This window comes from Aegilops tauschii, chromosome 6 (assembly GCF_002575655.3).
Source record: "Aegilops tauschii subsp. strangulata cultivar AL8/78 chromosome 6, Aet v6.0, whole genome shotgun sequence".
NCBI lineage: Eukaryota > Viridiplantae > Streptophyta > Magnoliopsida > Poales > Poaceae > Aegilops > Aegilops tauschii.
In genome coordinates, this window is record NC_053040.3 from 52,192,995 (window position 1) to 52,216,113 (window position 23,119).

The window sequence follows — 23,119 nt, forward strand, 5'->3', positions numbered from 1 at the left end:
CCAACAAATCCCAAGCCGGTCAAGCACGTCTCCCCTTACCAATCGGGCGGGTTTATATCAGTCTGAATCAACTCATGGAGTTACGATCTGTCATTGTGGCTGGTGAATGGATTAGAGGTGACTTCATAGGGAAATTTTATAGCAAGCTGCTACCTCTTGAGCACTGCGTTGGTTTTCCCTTGAAGAGGAAAGGGTGATGCAGCAAAGTAGCGTAAGTATTTCCCTCAGTTTTTGAGAACCAAGGTATCAATCCAGTAGGAGGCCACGTGCGAGTCCCTCGCACCTACATAAACAAATAAATCCTCGCAACCAACGCAATAAAGGGGTTGTCAATCCCTTCACGGTCACTTACGAGAGTGAGATATGATAGATATGATAAGATAATATTTTTGGTATTTTTGTAATGAAGATGCAAAGTAAAATAAAAGGCAAAAGAAATAGCTTGTTGACGGGAAATTAATATGATGGAAAATAGACCTGGGGGCCATAGGTTTCACTAGTGGCTTCTCTCGAGAGTATAAGTATTACGGTGGGTGAACAAATTACTGTTGAGCAATTGACAGAATTGAGCATAGTTATGAGAATATCTAGGTATGAGCATGTATATAGGCATCACGTCCGAGACAAGTAGACCGACTCCTGCCTGCATCTACTACTATTACTCCACACATCGACCCCTATCCAGCATGCATCTAGAGTATTAAGTTCAAAAGAACAGAGTAACGCTTTAAGCAAGATGACATGATGTAGAGGGATAAATTCATGCAATATGATAAAAAACCATCTTGTTATCCTCGATGGCAACAATACAATATGTGCCTTGATGCCCCTACTGTCACTGGAAAAGGACACCACAAGATTGAACCCAAAGCTAAGCACTTCTCCCATTGCAAGAAAGATCAATCTAGTAGGCCAAACCAAACTGATAATACGAAGAGACTTGCAAAGGTAACCAATCATACATAAAAGAATTCAGAGAAGATTCAAATATTGTTCATAGATAAACTTGATCATAAACCCACAATTCATCGGTCTCAACAAACACACCGCAAAAGAAGATTACATCGAATAGATCTCCACAAGAGAGGGGGAGATCATTGTATTGAGATCCAAAAAGAGAGAAGAAGCCATCTAGCTAATAACTATGGACCCGAAGGTCTGAGGTAAACTACTCACACATCATCGGAGAGGCTATGGTGTTGATGTAGAAGCCCTCCGTGATCGATGCCCCCTCCGGCGGAGCTCCGGAAAAGAACCCAAGATGGGATCTCACGGGTACAGAAGGTTGCAGCGGTGGAATTAGGTTTTTGGCTCCGTATCTGATCGTTTGGGGGTACGTAGGTATATATAGGAGGAAGAAGTACGTCGGTGGAGCAACGTGGGGCCCACAAGGGTGGAGGGCGCGCCCTGGGGGGTAGGCGCGCCCCCCTACCTCGTGGCTTCCTGGTAGCTTTCTTGACGTAGGGTCCAAGTCCTCTGGATCACGTTCGTTCCGAAAATCACTTTCCCGAAGGTTTCATTCCGTTTGGACTCCGTTTGATATTCTTTTTCTGCGAAACTCTGAAATAGGCAAAAAACAGCAATTCTGGGCTAGGCCTCCGGTTAATAGGTTAGTCCCAAAAATAATATAAAAGTGTATAATAAAGCCCAATAATGTCCAAAACAGAATATAATATAGCATGAAGCAATCAAAAATTATAGATACGTTGGAGACGTATCAAGCATCCCCAAGCTTAATTCCTGCTCGTCCTCGAGTAGGTAAATGATAAAAACAGAATTTTTTATGCGGAATGCTACTTGGCATAATCTTCAATGTAATTCTCTTAATTGTGGTATGAATATTCAGATCCGAAATATTCAAGACAAAAGTTTAATATTGACATAAAAATAATAATACTTCAAGCATACTAACTAAGCAAGTATGTCTTCTCAAAATAACATGGCAAAAGAAAGTTATCCCTACAAAATCATATAGTCTGGTTATGATGTATCTTCACCACACAAAGTATTTAAATCATGCACAACCCCGATGACAAGCCAAGCAATTGTTTCATACTTTATGTTCTCAAACATTTTCAATCTTCACGCAATACATGAGCGTGAGCCATGGATATAGCACTATATGTGGAATAGAATGGTGGTTGTGGAGAAGACAAAAAGAAGAAGATAGTCTCACATCAACTAGGCGTATCAACGGGCTATGGAGATGCCCATTAATAGATATCAATGTGAGTGAGTAGGGATTGACATGCAACGGATGCACTAGAGCTATAAGTATATGAAAGCTCAACTAAAGGAACTAAGTGGGTGTGCATCCAACTTGCTTGCTCACGAAGACCTAGGGCATTTTTGAGGAAGCCCAAGTTCTATAATGAAAATTTCCCACTAGTATATGAAAGTGACAACATAGGAGACTCTCTCTATCATGAAGATCACGGTGCTACTTTGAAGCACAAGTGTGGTAAAAGGATAGTAACATTGTCCCTTCTCTCTTTTTCTCTCTTTTTTTATTTGGGCCTATTCTTTTTTTATGGCCTCTTTTTTTTCTTTTCCTTTTTTTTATTTTTCGTCCGGAGTCTCATCCCGACTTGTGGGGGAATCATAGTCTCCATCATCCTTTCCTCACTTGGGACAATGCTCTAAAAATGATGATCATCACACTTTTATTTACTTACAACTCAACAATTACAACTCAATACTTAGAATAAAATATGACTCTATGTGGATGCCTCCGGCGGTGTACCGGGATATGCAATGAATCAAGAGTGACATGTATCAAAGAATTATGAATGGTGGCTTTGCCACAAATACAATATCAACTACATGATCATGCAAAGCAATATGACAATGATGGAGCATGTCATAATAAACTGAATGGTGGAAAGTTGCATGGCAATATATCTCGGAATGGCTATGGAAATACCATGATAGGTAGGTATGGTGGCTGTTTTGAAGAAGGTATATGGTGGATGTATGATACCGGCGAAAAGTGCGTGGTATTAGAGAGGCTAGCAATGGTGGAAGGAAGAAAAGTGCGTATAATCCATGGACTCAACATTAGTCATAAAGAACTCATATACTTACAAGTTATCGAAGCAAAGTATTACGCACATGCTCCTAGGGGGATAGATTGGTAGGAAAAGACCATCGCTCGTCCCCGGCCGCCACTCATAAGGAAGACAATCAATAAATAAATCATGCTCCGACTTCATCACATAACGGTTCACCATACGTGCATGCTACGGGAATCACAAACTTTAACACAAGTATTTCTCAAATTCAAAACTACTCAACTAGCATGACTCTAATATCACCATCTCCATATCTCAAAACAATTATCAAGCATCTAACTTCTCATAGTATTCAACACACTCATAAGAAAAAAAATTAATTGGATGCCTATTATAATTAAAGCAAATTACCATGCTGTTTTGTAGGACTCTCAAAATAATCTAAGTGAAGCATGAGAGAACAATAGTTTCTATAAAACAAAACCACCACCGTGCTCTAAAAGATATAAGTGAAGCACTAGAGCAAAAACTATATAACTCAAAAGATATAAGTGAAGCACATAGAGTATTCTAACAATTTCTGAATCATGTGTGTCTCTCTCAAAAGGTGTGTACAGCAAGGATGATTGTGGAAAACTAACAAATAAGGACTCAAATAATACAAGACGCTCCAAGCAAAACACATATCAAGTGGTGAATAAAAATATAGCTCCAAGTAAAGTTACCGATGGAAGTAGACGAAAGAGGGGATGCCTTCCGGGGCATCCCCAAGCTTTGGCTTTTAGGTGTCCTTAGATTATCTTGGGGTGCCATGGGCATCCCTAAGCTTAGGCTCTTGCCACTCCTTGTTCCATAATCCATCAAATCTTTTACCCAAAACTTGAAAACTTCACAACACAAAACTTAACAGAAAATCTCATGAGCTCCGTTAGCGAAAGAAAACAAAACACCACTTCAAGGTACTGTAATGAACTCATTCTTTATTTATATTGGTGTTAAACCTACTGTATTCTAACTTCTTTATGGTTTATAAACTATTTTACTAGCCATAGATTCATCAAAATAAGCAAACAACACACGAAAAACAGAATCTGTCAAAAACAGAACAGTCTGTAGTAATCTGTAACTAACGCAAACTTCTGGAACTCCAAAAATTCAGCCAAAATAGGATGACCTATATAATTTGTTTATTGATCAGCATCAATTGGAATCAATATTTTATCACGTTCTGGTGATTTTTAACAATTATTTTCGTGAACAGAAAGTTTCTGGAATTTTCTGCAAGATCAAATAACTATCATCCAAGAAGATCCTATAGGTTTAACTTGGCACAAACACTGATTAAAACATAAAAACACATCTAACCAGAGGCTAGATCAAAGATTTATTCCTAAACATAAGCAAAAAGGAAAAAAACTAAAAATAAAATTGGGTTGCCTCCCAACAAGCGCTATCATTTAACGCCCCTAGCTAGGCGTAAAAGCAAGGATAGTTCTAGGTATTGCCATCTTTGGTAGGCAATCATTCAATGAGACATCTATCACCCTTAGGAGTTTCTTTCTTTTTATTAATTATCAAACTTCTAGGCACATAACTAAAAAATTCATTTGTAGCAAATGGTTCCTTAATGATAGCAAAAAGATTGGGATGAATACTTATAGGTTTAAGATCCGCAGTTTCCTTACTAGAGGATTCACCCTTATTTTTAGGAACATACATAAGCTTGGCAATTTTAGTTGGAGGACTTGGAGTACTCTTTACGTAAGAAGAAGTGATTCCCATGTTGGTAATGATACCCTCAAGTTTATCGATTCTAGTGGAATCCTGATTTATTCTTTCATTAACTATGGGTTCCTTCTCTTTAATATTTTTCAAAGTGACTCCTACTTTAGATCCATATTGGGTAATTTGGTTGTGGATCTTTTTATCCAAATTTTCAATTAACTCTATGGTAGCAACTTTATTTTCAATAATTTGAAGTCTTTGTATTACATGCTCCAAAGTCAACATAGTTCCATTAACCAAAAGAGGTGGTGAGCCAAACAAATCTATCATAGCATTATAAGAATCAAAAGTACGGCTACCCAAGAAATTCCATCCGGTAATGGTATCATAGCATTATAAGAATCAAAAGTATGGCTACCCAAGAAATTCCCTCCGGTAATGGTATCAAAAGAGGTGGTGAGACAAGTAGACCGACTCCTGCCTGCATGTACTACTATTACTCCACACATCGACCGCTATCCAGCATGCATCTAGAGTATTAAGTTTAAAAGAACAGAGTAACGCTTTAAGCAAGATGACATGATGTAGAGGGATAAATTCATGCAATATGATAAAAACCCCATCTTGTTATCCTCGATGGCAACAATACAATACGTGCCTTACTGCCCCTACTGTCACTGGGAAAAGACACCGCAAGATTGAACCCAAAGCTAAGTACTTCTCTCATTGCAAGAAAGATCAATCTAGTAGGCCAAACCAAACTGATAATTCGAAGAGACTTGCAAAGATAACCAATCATACATAAAAGAATTCAGAGAAGATTCAAATATTGTTCATAGATAAACTTGATCATAAACCCACAATTCATCGGTCCCAACAAACACACCGCAAAAGAAGATTACATCGAATAGATCTCCACAAGAGAGGGGGAGAACATTGTATTGAGATCCAAAAAAAGAGAAGAAGCCATCTAGCTAATAACTATGGACCCGAAGGTCTGAGGTAAACTACTCACACATCATCGGAGAGGCTATGGTGTTGATGTAGAAGCCCTTCATGATCGATGCCCCCTCCGACGGAGCTCCGGAAAAGGCCCCAAGATGGGATCTCACGGGTACAGAAGGTTGCGGCGGTGGAATTAGGTTTTTGGCTCCGTATCTGATCGTTTGGGGGTACGTAGGTATATATAGGAGGAAGAAGTACGTCGGTGGAGCAACGTGGGGCCCACGAGGGTGGAGGGCGCGCCCTGGGGGGGAGGTGCGCCCCCCTACCTCGTGGCTTCATGGTGCGCCCCCCTACCAGACCTCAAATGGCCTGTGCTGCTGTGCACCAGTGTCATCCCTGGATCAGTAATGCTGACACGCACAGTACAAATGGAGGATTTATAACAGAGTAGCAATCACACACTTATTACATCGGATATCTCCAAAGAGACTAAGTATGATAAACATGGCTTAAGGCCATCTAATAACGATAACAGCGGAAGACTTGGAAGATAAGTGAGTCCATCAACTCCAGCGGCATCACTGAGTATAAGACCACGACCTAAGGCACCTTACTCGTCGTCTGAAAAGTCTGCAACATGAAACGTTGCAGCCCGAAAACGGGTCAGCACATAGAATATGCTGGCAATGTAACACATAGAGAGCAATGAACAATAATAATGCTATACTACATGCATATATGGCTGGTGGAAAGCTCTATGGTTACATTTTTGCGAAAAGCCAATTTTATCCTACTGCAAAGGAATAATTTTATTTAACTAACATGGTGGTTGTGAAACATTGAGATGGTTGACAGCATCTCAATCCCAATTAAAAGATCATCAATAACCCAACAAAATTAATTAGAAGTAACATAGTGTTGAGATTCACATGATAATCCAAGTACTAGATACTCAAGTTGTCCATAACCGGGGACACGGCTAATCATGATCAGTTTGTACACTCTGCAGAGGTTTGTGCACTTTTCCCACAAGACTTGATCTCCTCCGTTGGATTACTCGCACTACATGGTGTTTGAGTAACGGATGACCAAGACACAGTCTTTCAGAAGTGTTTGCACCTTACGTATGGGTAGACCGGTACACCTACTTTCCCCTACATCTGCTAGTCTACCACTGTAAAAGTTCACACAACTTAGTCAACTATGCTAGAGCCCATAATAGCTTGCGGCTGCACACGGAAGTTTCTAGCATGAAAAATCTCATGATCCCTTTGAACCTGGGTGGCGGTCCAAAAGAAAAACAGGCAATCCTGGAATACCCAGGTACCTCAATCCACCCAGATGTGAGTTTAAGTTGCCACCTTAAGTAAACCATTAATTAACAATCTCACATCTGTCATGAATTTCACTCAAACCCAAACCACGTCTACGAGCATAGCATGGCAATAATAAAAGCAACGTAGAAGTAACTCCCAAAGGTTTGATAGAAAACTGGTAATAGGTACTACCTCAACTACTTCCCAATACCCACAGTTTATTAGATCCTAATCATGCAATGTGTTTGAGAGAATAGATCTAATGCAATAAAAACTGGGTACGAACGGGGTATGATCAAAGTGTTACTTGCCTTGCTGATGATCCGCAAAACCTAGCGATTCGAAGTAACAAGCGGCACACTCCGGGTACTCTATCGCAAACAAACAAGCATACAATCAGTACTCAACTAATGCACAGGTAAAACTCGAATGAGAGATCCAACCAGAAAGTTCAACTTAAGAACTCCGGTTTGCAAAAAGAATCAACTCGAAAGAAACAACGAAAGTCAAACGGCGAAAGAAAGAAACTTCGTTTGCTAATCTGGATCTAGGTCAAATTTTACTGTAGCAAAAACTTGTTTGAGTAGGTTAAACGGAAAGAGAATTTCGAGACGAAACTCTAGGCGCTTGAATCACCTGATTCCGATAAACGAGCGAGAAGTTAAACAGAAACGAAGATTCGATCAGAAATCGAATCTGAGAAAATAACGAGAAAATCCGCTGAAAAAGAAAAAACGGACGAACGGTTAAAGAACGGACGTTCGTTAACAGAGAAAAACCGACGAACGCGTTCGTTAAAACGAACGGTTCGGTGAACGCTCGTAAAATAGGAAAACCGAAAAAAACCGATCTAGGGTTTTTTTTTTAAACGAAGGGTTTTAAAAAAAACGGTCAACGCAAAACGGCCGGCGGCAGCAGTACCTCGACGGGGCTCGCTCCGGCGAGGGGCTCCGGCGGGCGGGGTGCGGGGCTTGGGGCAGCGGCTCCGGCGGGCGAGGGGCGGCGCGAGGCGGCGGCGGGCGTGGCGCGTGCGGCAGCGGGCGGCGGCGGGTGCGGGGGCGGGCGGCGGCGGGTGAGAGAGAGGAGGCGAGGGGGGTGCTATATATGAGGGGGGGTGCTTGGAGGAGGGGCCAAGCCGGGCGGCGGCGTAGGCGAGGCGGACACCGGCGGCGATCCCGTCTCCGGGACGGAGACGACGGGCGGCGGCGTGGGCCGTCTGCTGGGCCTTAGGCCCAGTCGGCGCGCGGGCGTTTCTTTTTTTTTTAAATAAGTTCCGCGAAGAAAAATGCGTAGAAAAATAAATAAAAATCAGAAAAATATGATATAAAGTTTCCCCGTCTAGTTAGAAAATCTAGAATAGGGTGAACATTTTTTTAAAATCAAAAATAAATATTTTGAAAACATGCATATTTTTAAATGCAATAAAAATTACAAATAAATTCAAATAATGATTTTAACATTTTTCCTCCAGTATTTCAATATTTTGGAGAAGTCATATTTTCTCCTCTCGTTTATTTTAAGAATGAAATATTTTTCCGGAGAGAAAAATAATTAAAATCCCAATCCTCGTTTGAAAAATCAAATATGAAAATTCGAGAAAATCCCCAACTCTCTCCGAGGGTCCTTGAGTTGCTTAGGATTTATCGAGGATTTTGTCAAAATGCAATAAAACATGATATGCAATGATGATCTATGTATAACATACCAAATTGGAATTTTGGGATGTTACAAACCTACCCCCCTTAAGATGAATCTCGCCCTCGAGATTCGGGTTGGCTAGAAAACAGGTGGGAGTGGTTTTTCCGTAGATCTTCCTCTCGCTCCCAGGTGGCCTCATCTTCCGTGTGGTGACTCCACTGAACTTTGCAAAACTTGATAACCTTGCTGCGGGTAACTCGGCTGGCATACTCGAGAATCTTAACTGGTTTCTCCTCATAAGTCAAATCACTTTCCAACTGAATCGCTTCCAGTGGCACAGTATCTCTCAGTGGTATCTCAGCCATCTCTGCGTGGCACTTCTTCAACTGTGAAACATGAAATACATCATGTACTTCAGACAATCCTTCGGGCAATTCCAGCTTGTAAGCAACTTCTCCCATACGTTCCAACACTCTGTATGGTCCGATAAAACGGGGCGCTAACTTTCCCTTAACTCCAAAGCGCTTCACTCCTCGAAGGGGTGATACTCGAAGATACACTCGGTCTCCGACTTCATGAACTGTCTCCTTTCGTCTAGAATCCGCATAACTCTTCTGCCTGGACTGGGCTACCTTGAGCCTATCGCGAATCAACCTTACTTTCTGTTCAGACTCCTTAATCAAATCTGGTCCAAACAACTGACGGTCTCCAACTTCGTCCCATAACAACGGTGTTCTACACCTCCTTCCGTACAAAGCTTCGAAAGGGGCCATCTTCAAACTGGTTTGATAACTGTTATTATATGAAAACTCCACATATGGCAAATTGTCGTCCCAACTAGATCCATAATCTAGTGCACATGCTCTTAACATGTCCTCCAAAATCTGGTTGACTCTCTCGGTCTGTCCATCTGTCTGTGGGTGAAATGCTGTACTAAATTCTAGCCTGGTTCCCAATGTTTCATGTAGCTGCTTCCAAAACTTCGAGGTAAATTGGGTTCCTCTGTCTGATACAATAGTCCTCGGAACTCCATGCAAACATACTATCCTGGTCATGTATATCTTGGCCAACTTAGCACTGGTGTAAGTGGTCTTCACTGGAATAAAATGAGCTACTTTCGTCAATCGATCAACTACAACCCATATTGAGTCACAGCCGGAACGGGTCCTGGGTAATCCTGTGATAAAATCCATGCCTATTTTATCCCACTTCCATTCGGGTATCGGCAATGGTTGTAGCAATCCTGCTGGCTTCTGATGCTCTGCCTTCACTCTCTGACATACATCACAAACTGCTACATACTCTGCAATATCCTTCTTCATTCCGGTCCACCAGAAAGTATTCTTCAAATCCAAATACATCTTGGTATTCCCTGGGTGAATCGAGTACGGTGAATCATGGGCCTCTTGCAAAATCAACTTTCTGATCTCCGGATCATTTGGCACATATACGCGGTCCTCAAACCATAAAGCATCATGCTCATCCTCACGAAATCCCTTAGCTTTTCCTTTGCTCATCTTTTCCTTTATCTCTTTAATCTGCTTGTCTGTCTTCTGAGCTTCTCTGATCCTTTCCATCAAGGTAGACTGAATCTCCAATGTCGCTAAATAGCCTCTCGGGACTATCTCCAAACATAGCTCGCGTAGATCCTCGGCTAACTCCTGAGGTAACTCTCCTGTCATGAGGGTGTTGACATGACTCTTGCGGCTTAACGCATCTGCTACTACGTTAGCCTTTCCAGGGTGATAATGCAATCTCAAATCATAATCTTTAATGAGCTCCAACCATCTCCTTTGTCTGAGATTTAACTCCTTCTGCGTGAAAATATACTTCAAACTCTTGTGATCCGTATACACCTCACAATGGTTTCCGATGAGAAAATGTCTCCATGTCTTCAATGCATGCACCACGGCTGCTAATTCCAAATCATGTGTAGCATAATTCTTCTCATGGGGTTTAAGTTGTCGTGAAGCATACGAAACAACTCTTCCTTCCTGCATAAGCACTGCTCCAAGTCCTCGACGAGAAGCGTCGCAATAAACTTCATAATCCTTGCGTTGATCTGGCAGAATCAACACTGGTGAGGTAACCAATCGTTTCTTCAACTCTTGGAAACTAGCTTCACATTCCTCAGTCCAATTGAATTTGGTGTCCTTCTTCAATAGCTCAGTCATGGGCTTAGCAATCTTCGAGAAATTCTCGATAAATCTCCGGTAGTATCCTGCAAGTCCAAGAAAACTCCGGATTTCTCCAACTGTCGTGGGTGATTCCCAACTTGTCACTGTGTCAACCTTGGCAGGGTCTACTGCTATTCCTTCTCCAGAAATAACATGTCCAAGAAATCCAACTTCCTTCAACCAAAATTCACATTTGCTGAACTTGGCATATAACTGATGTTCTCTGAGCTTCTCAAGTACCAATCGCAAATGCTCCTCATGCTCTTCTTCATCCTTGGAAAAGATTAAAATATCATCAATGAATACCACGACGAACTTATCCAAAAACTCCATAAATACTTTGTTCATCAGGTTCATGAAATAGGCAGGGGCGTTAGTCAGTCCAAATGACATAACGGTATACTCATACAATCCATATCTGGTGGTAAATGCCGTCTTGGGTATATCCTGCTCTCGAATCTTTAACTGATGGTATCCTGATCGTAGATCAATCTTGGAAAATACTTTAGCTCCTTGCAGGCGGTCAAACAAATCATTTATCATTGGAAGTGGGTACTTGTTTTTGATGGTCACTTCATTCAATCCTCGGTAATCAACAACCATCCTTAGTGATCCATCTTTCTTCTCCACTAGAAGTACGGGTGATCCCCAAGGTGACGAACTTGGGCGAATATAGCCTTTATCCAGTAACTCCTTGATCTGCTTCTTAATTTCCTCCAAATCCTTAGCGGGCATCCTGTACGGTCTCTTAGATATTGGCCCGGTGCCTGGCAAAAGTTCAATCAAGAACTCAATGTCTCTATCCGGTGGCATGCCTGGCAACTCTTCTGGAAATACATCCGGATAATCCTTCACCACTGGTACTTCCTCCTGTACAACTCCTGATAAGGAATTCACTTGAGTCCTCTTCGGCATATGCCTGGATACATACTTGATCCTTTTTCCTTCTGGGGTGGTAAGCAAAATAGTCTTGCTGGCACAATCGATGTTTCCTCCGTACAACGATAGCCAATCCATTCCCAGAATCACATCCAAACCTTGCGATTCCAAAACAATGAGGTCTGAGGGGAAAACATGCCTACCAATGGCCAATGGTATCTGAAAACATCCTTGGGTGGCCATATACTCTGCTCCTGGCGAGGTTACTAACATAGGGTTTTTGAGAACTTTGGTGGACATCTTAAACTTATTCACGAATCCCCTTGATATGTATGAATGCGATGCACCAGTATCGAAAAGAACAGTTGCAGTAAATGACTTAACCAAAAACTTACCTATTACTGCATCAGGCTGAGCTTCAACCTCCTCCACGCTCACGTGGTTCACATGTCCTTTGTTGAACGGGTTCGGCTTCTTCCCAGAGCTTCCATTGCCATTTCCGTTTTGGGCTTCGGGACATTCGTTGGCATAATGTCCATTCTTCTGGCACTTAAAACAAGTGACTTGGCTCAGGTCTCTCTTGGTTGGGGTAGATGGGTTGGTGCGGTTCTGTCCGTTGCTTCCTCCATTCCCATTTCCATTTTTAGAGCCATTATGGTTGTGCGAACTACCTCCTCCATGGGTATGCTGAAACTGTCCTCCCGGCTTCGGGTAAATCGTGGCTTCTGCTGGGCTCCTGAGTTATACTTCCCTTGTCCATACTTCCTCGTACGGTTTTCAATCTGCTGTTGCTTCCCTTCAATCATGAGAGCTCTATCTACCAGCTCCTGGTAGTTGTTGAAGGTTGCTACCATCAACTGCATACTCAGCTCGTCATTCAGTCCTTCCAGAAACTTCTCCTGCTTGGCTGCGTCCGTAGCAACGTCATCTGCTGCATAACGTGCTAACTTACTGAATTCCTCCACATACTGGCCTACGGTGCGTCCTCCTTGGCGTAGGTTACGAAACTCACGCTTCTTCATAGCCATAGCTCCTGCTGAAACATGAGCTGTACGGAAAGCTTGCTGAAACTGGTCCCATGTGACAGTGTCAATAGGGTGCGTGGCTGTGTAATTCTCCCACCATGATGCTGCGGGTCCATCAAGCTGATGTGCGGCAAAACGCACTCTTTCCGCATCTGTGCATCCTGCCGTGGTCAACTCCCTTCCAACTTTGCGAAGCCAATCATCTGCAACAATCGGCTCGGTGCTACTGGAAAACACCGGCGGGTTTAACCTTAGGAAACGGGCTAAGTGATCAACAGGTGGTGGTGGCGGTGGGTTGTTGTTGTTGTTGTTGCCTTGGTTCTGAACTAACACTTGCATCAGGGCATTCTGTTGCTGAATCAACTGAGTGATCTCTGGCGGGAAAACAAATCCGGTGTCGCGTCTCGGAGGCATCTGATGGGTTTAGAAAAGATGAGAATTTAGAATAGAATGAGGTCTAGAGAGAAAACACTACCCATATGCTCATGAGACAAATTCAATCAATATCACTCAATCAAACCAAACAAGGCAAAACAATCGATCTATCTAGCGTTACAAAGTGCTTGAACTATACTACTGAATGGAGGTAAAACTACTACTGGTATGGTGGTCTACTAAAAATTCTGATCCGTTGAAGACTCCATGATGTCTGCTCCAGCTTCATCAATCCATTCGTCTTCACTTGGTTCCGAGTCGGTGTCGTCGATGATGATGTAGTTATCCGGACAAGTGCATTCGTCGACTTCTGCTTCTGGTACTAGATTTCCCACGGATGCTCCAATCTTCTTCTCCAGGTCGTCAATCTTCCCGACAAGCGCGTTGATTTCCTCCAAATAATCTTCGGGTGTAGTCTTGAGTTCTTCTTGGAGTTCCTTGATCTTCGTAAATGCCTTCTTTAGTTCTTCCTTGTCCGTGCACATCTGGTTCTCCTGGCGACGAATATGTTGGTTCTGCTCCTGGTGAAAGCTGCAATTGATCCATCCTTCTTGGTCTTGATCATCTCCCATTGTGCGGCCATGCTCTTCCCTAAACTCCAAGTTGGTGCTTCGAAAACCAATCTTATGGGTTCCGTAATTGGCGCAAATGTCCTTCCTGGAATGATAACTTGAATCTTCCAGCTCTCCTCTTCAGGTGATGTGGCGTTGTAGGTTCCCGTGACGCTTGGTATTCCTATGTTCAAGTACTTGGTGACTTCCTTCAAATGTCGTCCAAACGGCGTGTCTTCATCTGGTTGCATGAACTTGCTCCTTGCATTCGCCATTCCTAAAAGAGTAGAAAGTGGAGAGGAGTCAGAAATGAGAAGAGAGAAGTTTTCTAGGGCTTAAGCTTAGTGGTCGTGTCCTATAGTCAGCATGTGCTCTGATACCAACTTTGTAGCGACCAGACCTCAAATGGCCTGTGCTGCTGTGCACCAGTGTCATCCCTGGATCAGTAATGCTGACACGCACAGTACAAATGGAGGATTTATAACAGAGTAGCAATCACACACTTATTACATCGGATATCTCCAAAGAGACTAAGTATGATAAACATGGCTTAAGGCCATCTAATAACGATAACAGCGGAAGACTTGGAAGATAAGTGAGTCCATCAACTCCAGCGGCATCACTGAGTATAAGACCACGACCTAAGGCACCTTACTCGTCGTCTGAAAAGTCTGCAACATGAAACGTTGCAGCCCGAAAACGGGTCAGCACATAGAATATGCTGGCAATGTAACACATAGAGAGCAATGAACAATAATAATGCTATACTACATGCATATATGGCTGGTGGAAAGCTCTATGGTTACATTTTTGCGAAAAGCCAATTTTATCCTACTGCAAAGGAATAATTTTATTTAACTAACATGGTGGTTGTGAAACATTGAGATGGTTGACAGCATCTCAATCCCAATTAAAAGATCATCAATAACCCAACAAAATTAATTAGAAGTAACATAGTGTTGAGATTCACATGATAATCCAAGTACTAGATACTCAAGTTGTCCATAACCGGGGACACGGCTAATCATGATCAGTTTGTACACTCTGCAGAGGTTTGTGCACTTTTCCCACAAGACTTGATCTCCTCCGTTGGATTACTCGCACTACATGGTGTTTGAGTAACGGATGACCAAGACACAGTCTTTCAGAAGTGTTTGCACCTTACGTATGGGTAGACCGGTACACCTACTTTCCCCTACATCTGCTAGTCTACCACTGTAAAAGTTCACACAACTTAGTCAACTATGCTAGAGCCCATAATAGCTTGCGGCTGCACACGGAAGTTTCTAGCATGAAAAATCTCATGATCCCTTTGAACCTGGGTGGCGGTCCAAAAGAAAAACAGGCAATCCTGGAATACCCAGGTACCTCAATCCACCCAGATGTGAGTTTAAGTTGCCACCTTAAGTAAACCATTAATTAACAATCTCACATCTGTCATGAATTTCACTCAAACCCAAACCACGTCTACGAGCATAGCATGGCAATAATAAAAGCAACGTAGAAGTAACTCCCAAAGGTTTGATAGAAAACTGGTAATAGGTACTACCTCAACTACTTCCCAATACCCACAGTTTATTAGATCCTAATCATGCAATGTGTTTGAGAGAATAGATCTAATGCAATAAAAACTGGGTACGAACGGGGTATGATCAAAGTGTTACTTGCCTTGCTGATGTTCCGCAAAACCTAGCGATTCGAAGTAACAAGCGGCACACTCCGGGTACTCTATCGCAAACAAACAAGCATACAATCAGTACTCAACTAATGCACAGGTAAAACTCGAATGAGAGATCCAACCAGAAAGTCCAACTTAAGAACTCCGGTTTGCAAAAAGAATCAACTCGAAAGAAACAACGAAAGTCAAACGGCGAAAGAAAGAAACTTCGTTTGCTAATCTGGATCTAGGTCAAATTTTACTGTAGCAAAAACTTGTTTGAGTAGGTTAAACGGAAAGAGAATTTCGAGACGAAACTCTAGGCGCTTGAATCACCTGATTCCGATAAACGAGCGAGAAGTTAAACAGAAACGAAGATTCGATCAGAAATCGAATCTGAGAAAATAACGAGAAAATCCGCTGAAAAAGAAAAAACGGACGAACGGTTAAAGAACGGACGTTCGTTAACAGAGAAAAACCGACGAACGCGTTCGTTAAAACGAACGGTTCGGTGAACGCTCGTAAAATAGGAAAACCGAAAAAAAACCGATCTAGGGTTTTTTTTTTAAACGAAGGGTTTTTTAAAAAAAACGGTCAACGCAAAACGGCCGGCGGCAGCAGTACCTCGACGGGGCTCGCTCCGGCGAGGGGCTCCGGCGGGCGGGGTGCGGGGCTTGGGGCAGCGGCTCCGGCGGGCGAGGGGCGGCGCGAGGCGGCGGCGGGCGCGGCGCGTGCGGCAGCGGGCGGCGGCGGGTGCGGGGGCGGGCGGCGGCGGGTGAGAGAGAGGAGGCGAGGGGGGGTGCTATATATGAGGGGGGGGTGCTTGGAGGAGGGGCAAATTCGGAGAGAATTCGAGAGAAAAATAATGAAAATCCCAATCCTCGTTTGAAAAATCAAATATGAAAATTCGAGAAAATCCCCAACTCTCTCCGAGGGTCCTTGAGTTGCTTAGGATTTATCGAGGATTTTGTCAAAATGCAATAAAACATGATATGCAATGATGATCTATGTATAACATACCAAATTGGAAATTTGGGATGTTACAACTAATCTCTCGCTGAAAGGGTGTTACTAATTGGGTCGGCCCATGTTCGCGCAGAAAAAGAAAAAAAGTATGCGAGAAGATGGTCAATCCCTGGTCTCCTTGGGGAGAGCTAGCGCCGCTAGCCACTCTGCCCAAGTCTCGCTCGTGATAAGTATGAGACGTGTTTTATAGTTGAGGCGAGTGAAGCCGGTTTCCATTTGTTTTCACGGTTTTTTTTCCTTCTGTCTTTTCTTCTCATTTTTTCTTCATTTTTCCGTTTTCTCTTTTCTTCTCCACTTTTTGTTTAGTTTTCCTTTTTTTCTTTTGCATTTTTCGCTTTCTTTTGTTTTTTCTTCTCCGGGTTTTTGTTTCTTTTTTGGATTTTCCTTCAAATACTTGTTCATCATTTTTAAATGGTTTTTCAACATTTTTAAGTACTTATTCAACAGTTTTTAAATGCTTGTTCAACATTTTTATGTACATGATCAATATTTTTTCAAATAATTTTCATCATGTTTATTCAAATACTACTTCAACATTTTTCAATTTTTTGTTCAGCATTTTTATGTACATGGTCAATTTTTTTTAAATGCTTGTACATCATTTTTTTCAAATACGTTTTCAGTATTATTTAAATACTTGTTCAACATTTTTCAAATACTTATTCAACATTTTGAAGTACTTGTTCAGCAGTTTTGTATACATGTTCAACATTTTTCAAATAATTGTCAACATTTTTATTCAAATACTTGTTCAACATTTTTCTCAAATATTTATTCAAGATTTTTATATACATGATCAACATTTTCAAATACTTGTCAACATTTTTTTATATATACTTGTTCAACGTTTTGTAAATACTCGTTCAACATTCTTATATATATGATCAGCATTTTTTCAAACACTCGTACAACATTTTTTTTAATATGTTTTCAACTTTTTTAAATACTCATTCAACATTTTTCAAATGTATTTTGCAGAGTGTTTTATGTAATCTACTATATATTTAGAATATTTTGAAGTATAAGAAAACGTACAAAAATAAAAGCAAAAAAGAAAACAGAAAATGTAAAAAAAATGCGCCCTCCAGCGAGCCTGGGCCAGCCCATGTGGATCTGCCTCGACGCGAGGAATAGACTCGCCCGTCCATTTACCAACAATACAGATTTTTAATTGGGCCCGCGGTGCACCTTAGCACAACCCACGCACACAAGCCCAAAGCCTTGTTCCCCTAAAAAAAAAAGCCCAAAGCCTTGCACGGTCGCTCCATCTCCGGAATCTTCCCCAAAATCCCGACCTAGAGAGCTCGTACTCTCAGCCTCGCGCCGCCTCCCTGCCGGTTTGCTCTGCTCGCCTGCCCCCCCACCCCCCCGCCGCCATCCCGTCTACCTCGGCCCCCCGCCGTTCCGCTCCGGACCCCGGCCCGACTCCCCGGCCGCCGTACTGCAGTGCTGCTTAAGCGCCGGGCGCTCTATAGGTAAGTGCTCCATAAATTGTGAAGCGCACATCATCACGCGGTGCTCGTCAAGCTAACCCATGTACTGTACAAATACACGACCATGTATGATTAGTTGTATGTATCCGACCTTGGACCACCAGCTAGCATTCTGAATCATCTCTAGCTCGATACATGGACTTTTACAGAGTATTTGCATGTTGATTTGATTTGTCCACTAGGTATCAGTCTGTTTTGGGCAGAGGGCGTGCTTGTTTTTCATTTGTCCAATATATATCAGTATGTTTTGGGGGCAGAGGGCGTGCTCGTTGCAAACTGTTCTTGTTCGATTGTTAAAGTTATATCGTTTCTAAATGTTGCATTTGTAGATGGAGAAGTCTAAACATGGGAAGAGGAATAACCGTGAGGACGGGAGCACGGGCAGAGGGCATGGAAAGGGCCGCCCTTCGGGCAGTTCGATGAAGATGAACCCCGGGGGCATGAAGAATGAGAACGCATTGCAGCCCCCCAATGCTTCAACCTCAGCGATGAATGTTATTAGGTATGACTCTAGGTTCTCTCTGAATGTACATCTGTATTGCATTTTGTGATGTGATGGCCTAGTTATATGCATGAGGATGTGAAGCGCTAAGCGGTCTCTTTCTTGTGTTAAATGATATTTAGGAAAAAGGTCGATCCTGAAACTGCTAAATACTTCCTCGAGATATCGAATCTCTTTGATAACAAGGAGATAGACTTGGAGGACCGTTCGACGATCTGCGCCAATGCTTTGGAAGAAACCAAAGGGAAAGAGCTCGAACTTGTCACTGATGGTGTAATAAGCCACACCTTGCAGATTCTTGTACAAGGTTGCGAGTTGGAGCAGTTATGCATGTTCCTCCGCAGCTGTATTCAGTCTTTTGCTGTTATTGCCATGGACAAATTTGGATCGCATGTGGCTGAAGCAGCCCTCAAGGCACTGGCAACACATCTTGAAGACGACACCTCCAGGGTCATTGTGGAAGAGATACTGAATAGGATTTGCAAGGTACCTCCTTTTTTCAGTGGTGTTGCGTGTCTTGTTTGCATTGGTATGCAAAATGGAACTCATATTTGAATTGTTGCTGCAGGTTATTGCTGCAGATGCTACAAATGTGATGTGCAGCTGCTATGGATCTCATGTTCTAAGGACACTTCTCTGTCTTTGTAAGGGCGTACCGTTCGATTCATTGCAAGATTTCCACATGACAAAGAGATCTGCTGTTCTGGCTGAACGATTGAGCGGTGGTTCAAGTAGACCAGGCGACCAGAATCTAACAAGCTTTCAACATGGTTTCCCAGACATGTTCAAAACTTTTGTCAGGCAAATGCTACAAAATGCAAAAAATGACATTTCAACATTACTAACTGAGAAGAACAGTAGCCTTGTTTTACAGGTTAGTGTCTCTTGTTTACCACTAGCTGTAATGCATAGATCTGTTTCTTTTATTTTGCTTCATAACCATCTTAACATATCCTTATGCAGACTGTGTTGAAACTATCAGCTGGTGATGATGATGAATTGAATCATATAATAGCGGTTCTTCTTGGTTATGACGAGGATGACACTGCTCAGAAGAAAGATTACAGTGAACAAAAGAATAAGATAGTTGCCTTACTTGAAGATACTGCTTACAGTCATCTCTTGGAGGTAGTGTTTTTAGTTCTCTTGTTTCTTAATTGCATTCAACCCATATCTTTCACTCATAAAAGATTCAGCTACCATGGGGATCTTCTCGTCCTTGTCCTTCTCTTTCCACTTTGGTATGTGTAGGAATATTCACTGGATGCACATGCTTTGCAGGTCATTATAGATGTTGCTCCTGAGGAACTACGCAGCAATATGCTTATAGGCACTCTCAAGGGTGCACTATTTGCAATCTCGTCTCACCACTGTGGTAACTATGTGGTACAAGCTTTAATATCATCAGCCAAAACTGCAGATCAGGTATACCATAGTTTACATTCAGAAGTTTCTTCAGAATTTTGTTAGTTGTGTACTGTATAAGCTAATCAAATGTTGTTTTGAGCAAACCAGTACTCTAAAACCACCTGATTACTTGTAACAGCTGCCCTCACTTAGTATGCAAAAAGGATGTGTCGGCTACTGCTGCCCATCTACTCTAACCGCCTGTTTGGATTCCATATGAATGTAAGGTTGATTACTGTGTAATCACTACAAAGTTAGGTGACCGAGGGAGTAGCGATTATCTACCTTTAGAACCTTGGGAGCATTTGCTTGCTGCAATAAACACCCATTACACAGTTTGTAGCCCATTTCAAACCTATTACTTTCATTCTTCATATGTGAAATTGTGTTACAGCTTATACTCAATCTGTGTCAAATTTCTGCTCGCGAACCTGTCAAACAGATCTTTTCTTTGGTTAGCACTTGATGTATTACAATGTTTTATCAATAGAGTTCTGTTTTTTCTTGGCAGATGAAGCAAATATGGGAGGAACTTGGTCCTAATATCAAGGAGTTGCTTGAGCTAGGTAAATCAGGAGTGGTGGCTTCCATTTTAGCTGCATGCCAGCGACTTGAAACAAATCGCCTGGAGGTACTTTTTTCAACTTGAAATCTCTGCATTGCTATTTGAGAATATCTGTAACTTAATTGTATGCGATTCGTCTACTTTGAACTGCAGATCTCTGAAGCTCTTTCTGCAGCATTAACTTCAGATTCCGAGCCTTCTGATAGCATTGTTGCACATATACTTTTTCTTGAGAATTTCCTCCGCGAGAAATCTTATTGGAAATGGCCGCTTGGTGTAAAGATGAGTGTTCTTGGTTGCCTGATGCTGCAATCAATTTTTCAATACCCACATGTATGTAGTACTCACAAGTCTATTTAATATGTTGCCATGTTGTTAAATTCTCTTTGCATGACTTTACCGTTCCAGGTTTACATATATATCCAGTTCAATAGTCCTATGCAGATAGTATCTATCAACGCTCTGCTATATTGCAAACTGTTTTGTGGTCCACAACAAGCTCATTCTTTCAATTATGTCGTGGTAGTATTTTTTTTGTCATAGTGTGCCGTTTGATTTTCACCGTGCATCTGTGTTGACTTTTCCTTTTACACCATTACACTAAGTTATATATATTTGATTTTCTTGAACAGTAATGTGGCAACAGCTAGTACATTACTAGTTATTATCGAGCAATAAAATGGCAACACCAACAGCCGACTGTTATCCCTTAACATATTTACTTAAGTTGCTACTGTTATTTTCTGAACAAAACGATGGGGTATTGATGACTAAAACCTTGTCCCTTTCGTTTGCGTGCAGCAATATATTCGGCAGTATGTTGCAAGTTTGCTGGCTTTGGACAATGATCAGATCCTGCAGATTGCCAAGGACCCTGGAGGCAGCCGTGTTCTTGAGGCATTTTTATGTTCAAGTGCAACAACAAAGCGAAAATTTAAAGTTTTTGCAAAGTAAGACTCTTTGGAGATCTTTTCCCTCATTCCGGAAAATTTCTATGTTCTGACAGACTCAATCAACATATATGTTTTCTCCCCTCAAGTATTATATTGCAAAGGATGTGCTTTATGCTGTTGTAAATAAATGCCGATAGGTATATGCAATTTTGTGTACTGAAGCCATGCTCATGGGAACTGTTGGTGCTACCATATTTTCTTTATCATAAGTAGTAACCATCAAATAGCAGCAATGGAAGAACTCCATTGTTTGTGTATGGCATTGGCATGGAGCCGCCCTTTAGGCCATTGCTACATTGCCGATAAAATGTTGTTCAAAACTCGGAAGTTTCCAATAGTATTGAGCATTGGGAAACATTGGCAAGCCACACTGGGGGTTTGGCTCAACATGTTACGATCGGGTAATGTATAGCAAAATAATAAATAGTCTAAAATAGAAAATAGATTTTCAGTGTGGTGCCAATCCACCCTCCCTGAATATATGCCATTGTATTGTCATGCTATAATAATATACATACATCATAATTTCTTCCACCATCTGTTGGCTCTCTAATTGGTAGTTGTATGATGCATTTTGATTTCATGCTATTCCAGTATTGTGCAACATAACATTAGCTTGTAATGCTAATTCTTTTGTATTTGGAGGTACCCCTGCTGTTTTAGCTACATTGAATTATCTCAATACCTCCCTTGTCATTTTACTTCTTCCGAAAGGCTATTTTAGCATAGTGCTGTATGGCGAAGACTGTCTGACTTGTATATACGTGTGATGTGACAGATTGCAAGGCCATTACGGGGAGATTGCTATGAATCCTTCTGGCTCATTCTTGGTAGAAAAATGCTTTACAGCGAGTAATTTTTCCCATAAAGAGGCCATTGTGTCAGAGCTGTTGGCTATGCAAAATGAACTATCTCGGACAAGACATGCCATCCACTTGTTAAAGAAACTGGATGTTGATAGGTTAGTCATTCTTCCATTTCCCTCGTACTTTTGTCTATGGACCTAGTATTTAGCATGTTAATAGACTCTCTTTCTATTTATTTTGTTATAGATACTCAAGACGACCCGACCAGTGGAGAGCTGCGCAAACTTCGAAAGAAACAACTCAGAGAGAATTTCAAGCCGAATTTGGCCTGAACAACAGTAAACCTGTTGGCCAGAGTATCGAGGAGCTGTTTTCTCCCCAAAGCCCTGCAAAGAAGCGTAAACAGAAAGAGAAGACCGACAAAACTACTACTGCGGATGCCGGCACCACCAAGCCAGAATCATTTCAGAAAAACACCAAGGGCCAGAAATCCGCCAAGGCAATGTCCGAGGGAGAATCGAGCAGCAAGAAGCCCGTGAGCATGCCATTCTTGAATGACGGTGGCAAGAGGAAATCGCCAGGTTTCCTATCGGACAAACCGATTCCCAAGAAACAGAAACACGAGAGACCCTCAGATGGCAGGCGGTTTGTCGGGGATGGCAGCAGCGTTGGCACACCGTTTGTCAGGCATAATGTCAAGCAGAAACAGTCCATCGCCGAGCTTGCTGCTCTGGCTGGTAAGGATAAACTGACCGCAGGGGAGGTCCGGAAGCTGCTCAAGCCCGAAATTTCAGCCAAGGGCGCCTAACTCATCTCTTATCTTGTCAGCGCTTGTAGAAAAGACGACCCTGTTTCTCGCAAACCATGTGGAACAAGGCGGCGATTTTGTTGGTAGAGTAGGTTTTTACTCACCTGTTGTCATGAGCTTCAAGATGCACGAATGGATCTATGTACTTGCAACAGTCACTTAAGATTATTAGCTTTGGTTCAGGAGCGAGTTTCCGAAAA

The 23,119-nt window shown here is 42.1% G+C and overlaps 1 protein-coding gene across 1 annotated transcript; it reads left to right on the forward strand.

Moving 5' to 3' along the window:
- The first annotated feature begins 17,699 nt into the window (after positions 1 to 17,699).
- On the forward strand, positions 17,700 to 23,119 carry LOC109757820 (pumilio homolog 23). Its single transcript, XM_020316657.4, has 11 exons — positions 17,700 to 17,860; positions 18,208 to 18,380; positions 18,503 to 18,866; positions 18,949 to 19,254; positions 19,344 to 19,508; positions 19,662 to 19,805; positions 20,299 to 20,418; positions 20,506 to 20,685; positions 21,154 to 21,302; positions 22,084 to 22,266; positions 22,358 to 23,119. The coding sequence occupies exons 2-11, from the start codon at positions 18,208 to 18,210 to the stop codon at positions 22,917 to 22,919; spliced, it is 2,346 nt and encodes a 781-aa protein (XP_020172246.1). The 5' UTR covers positions 17,700 to 17,860; the 3' UTR covers positions 22,920 to 23,119.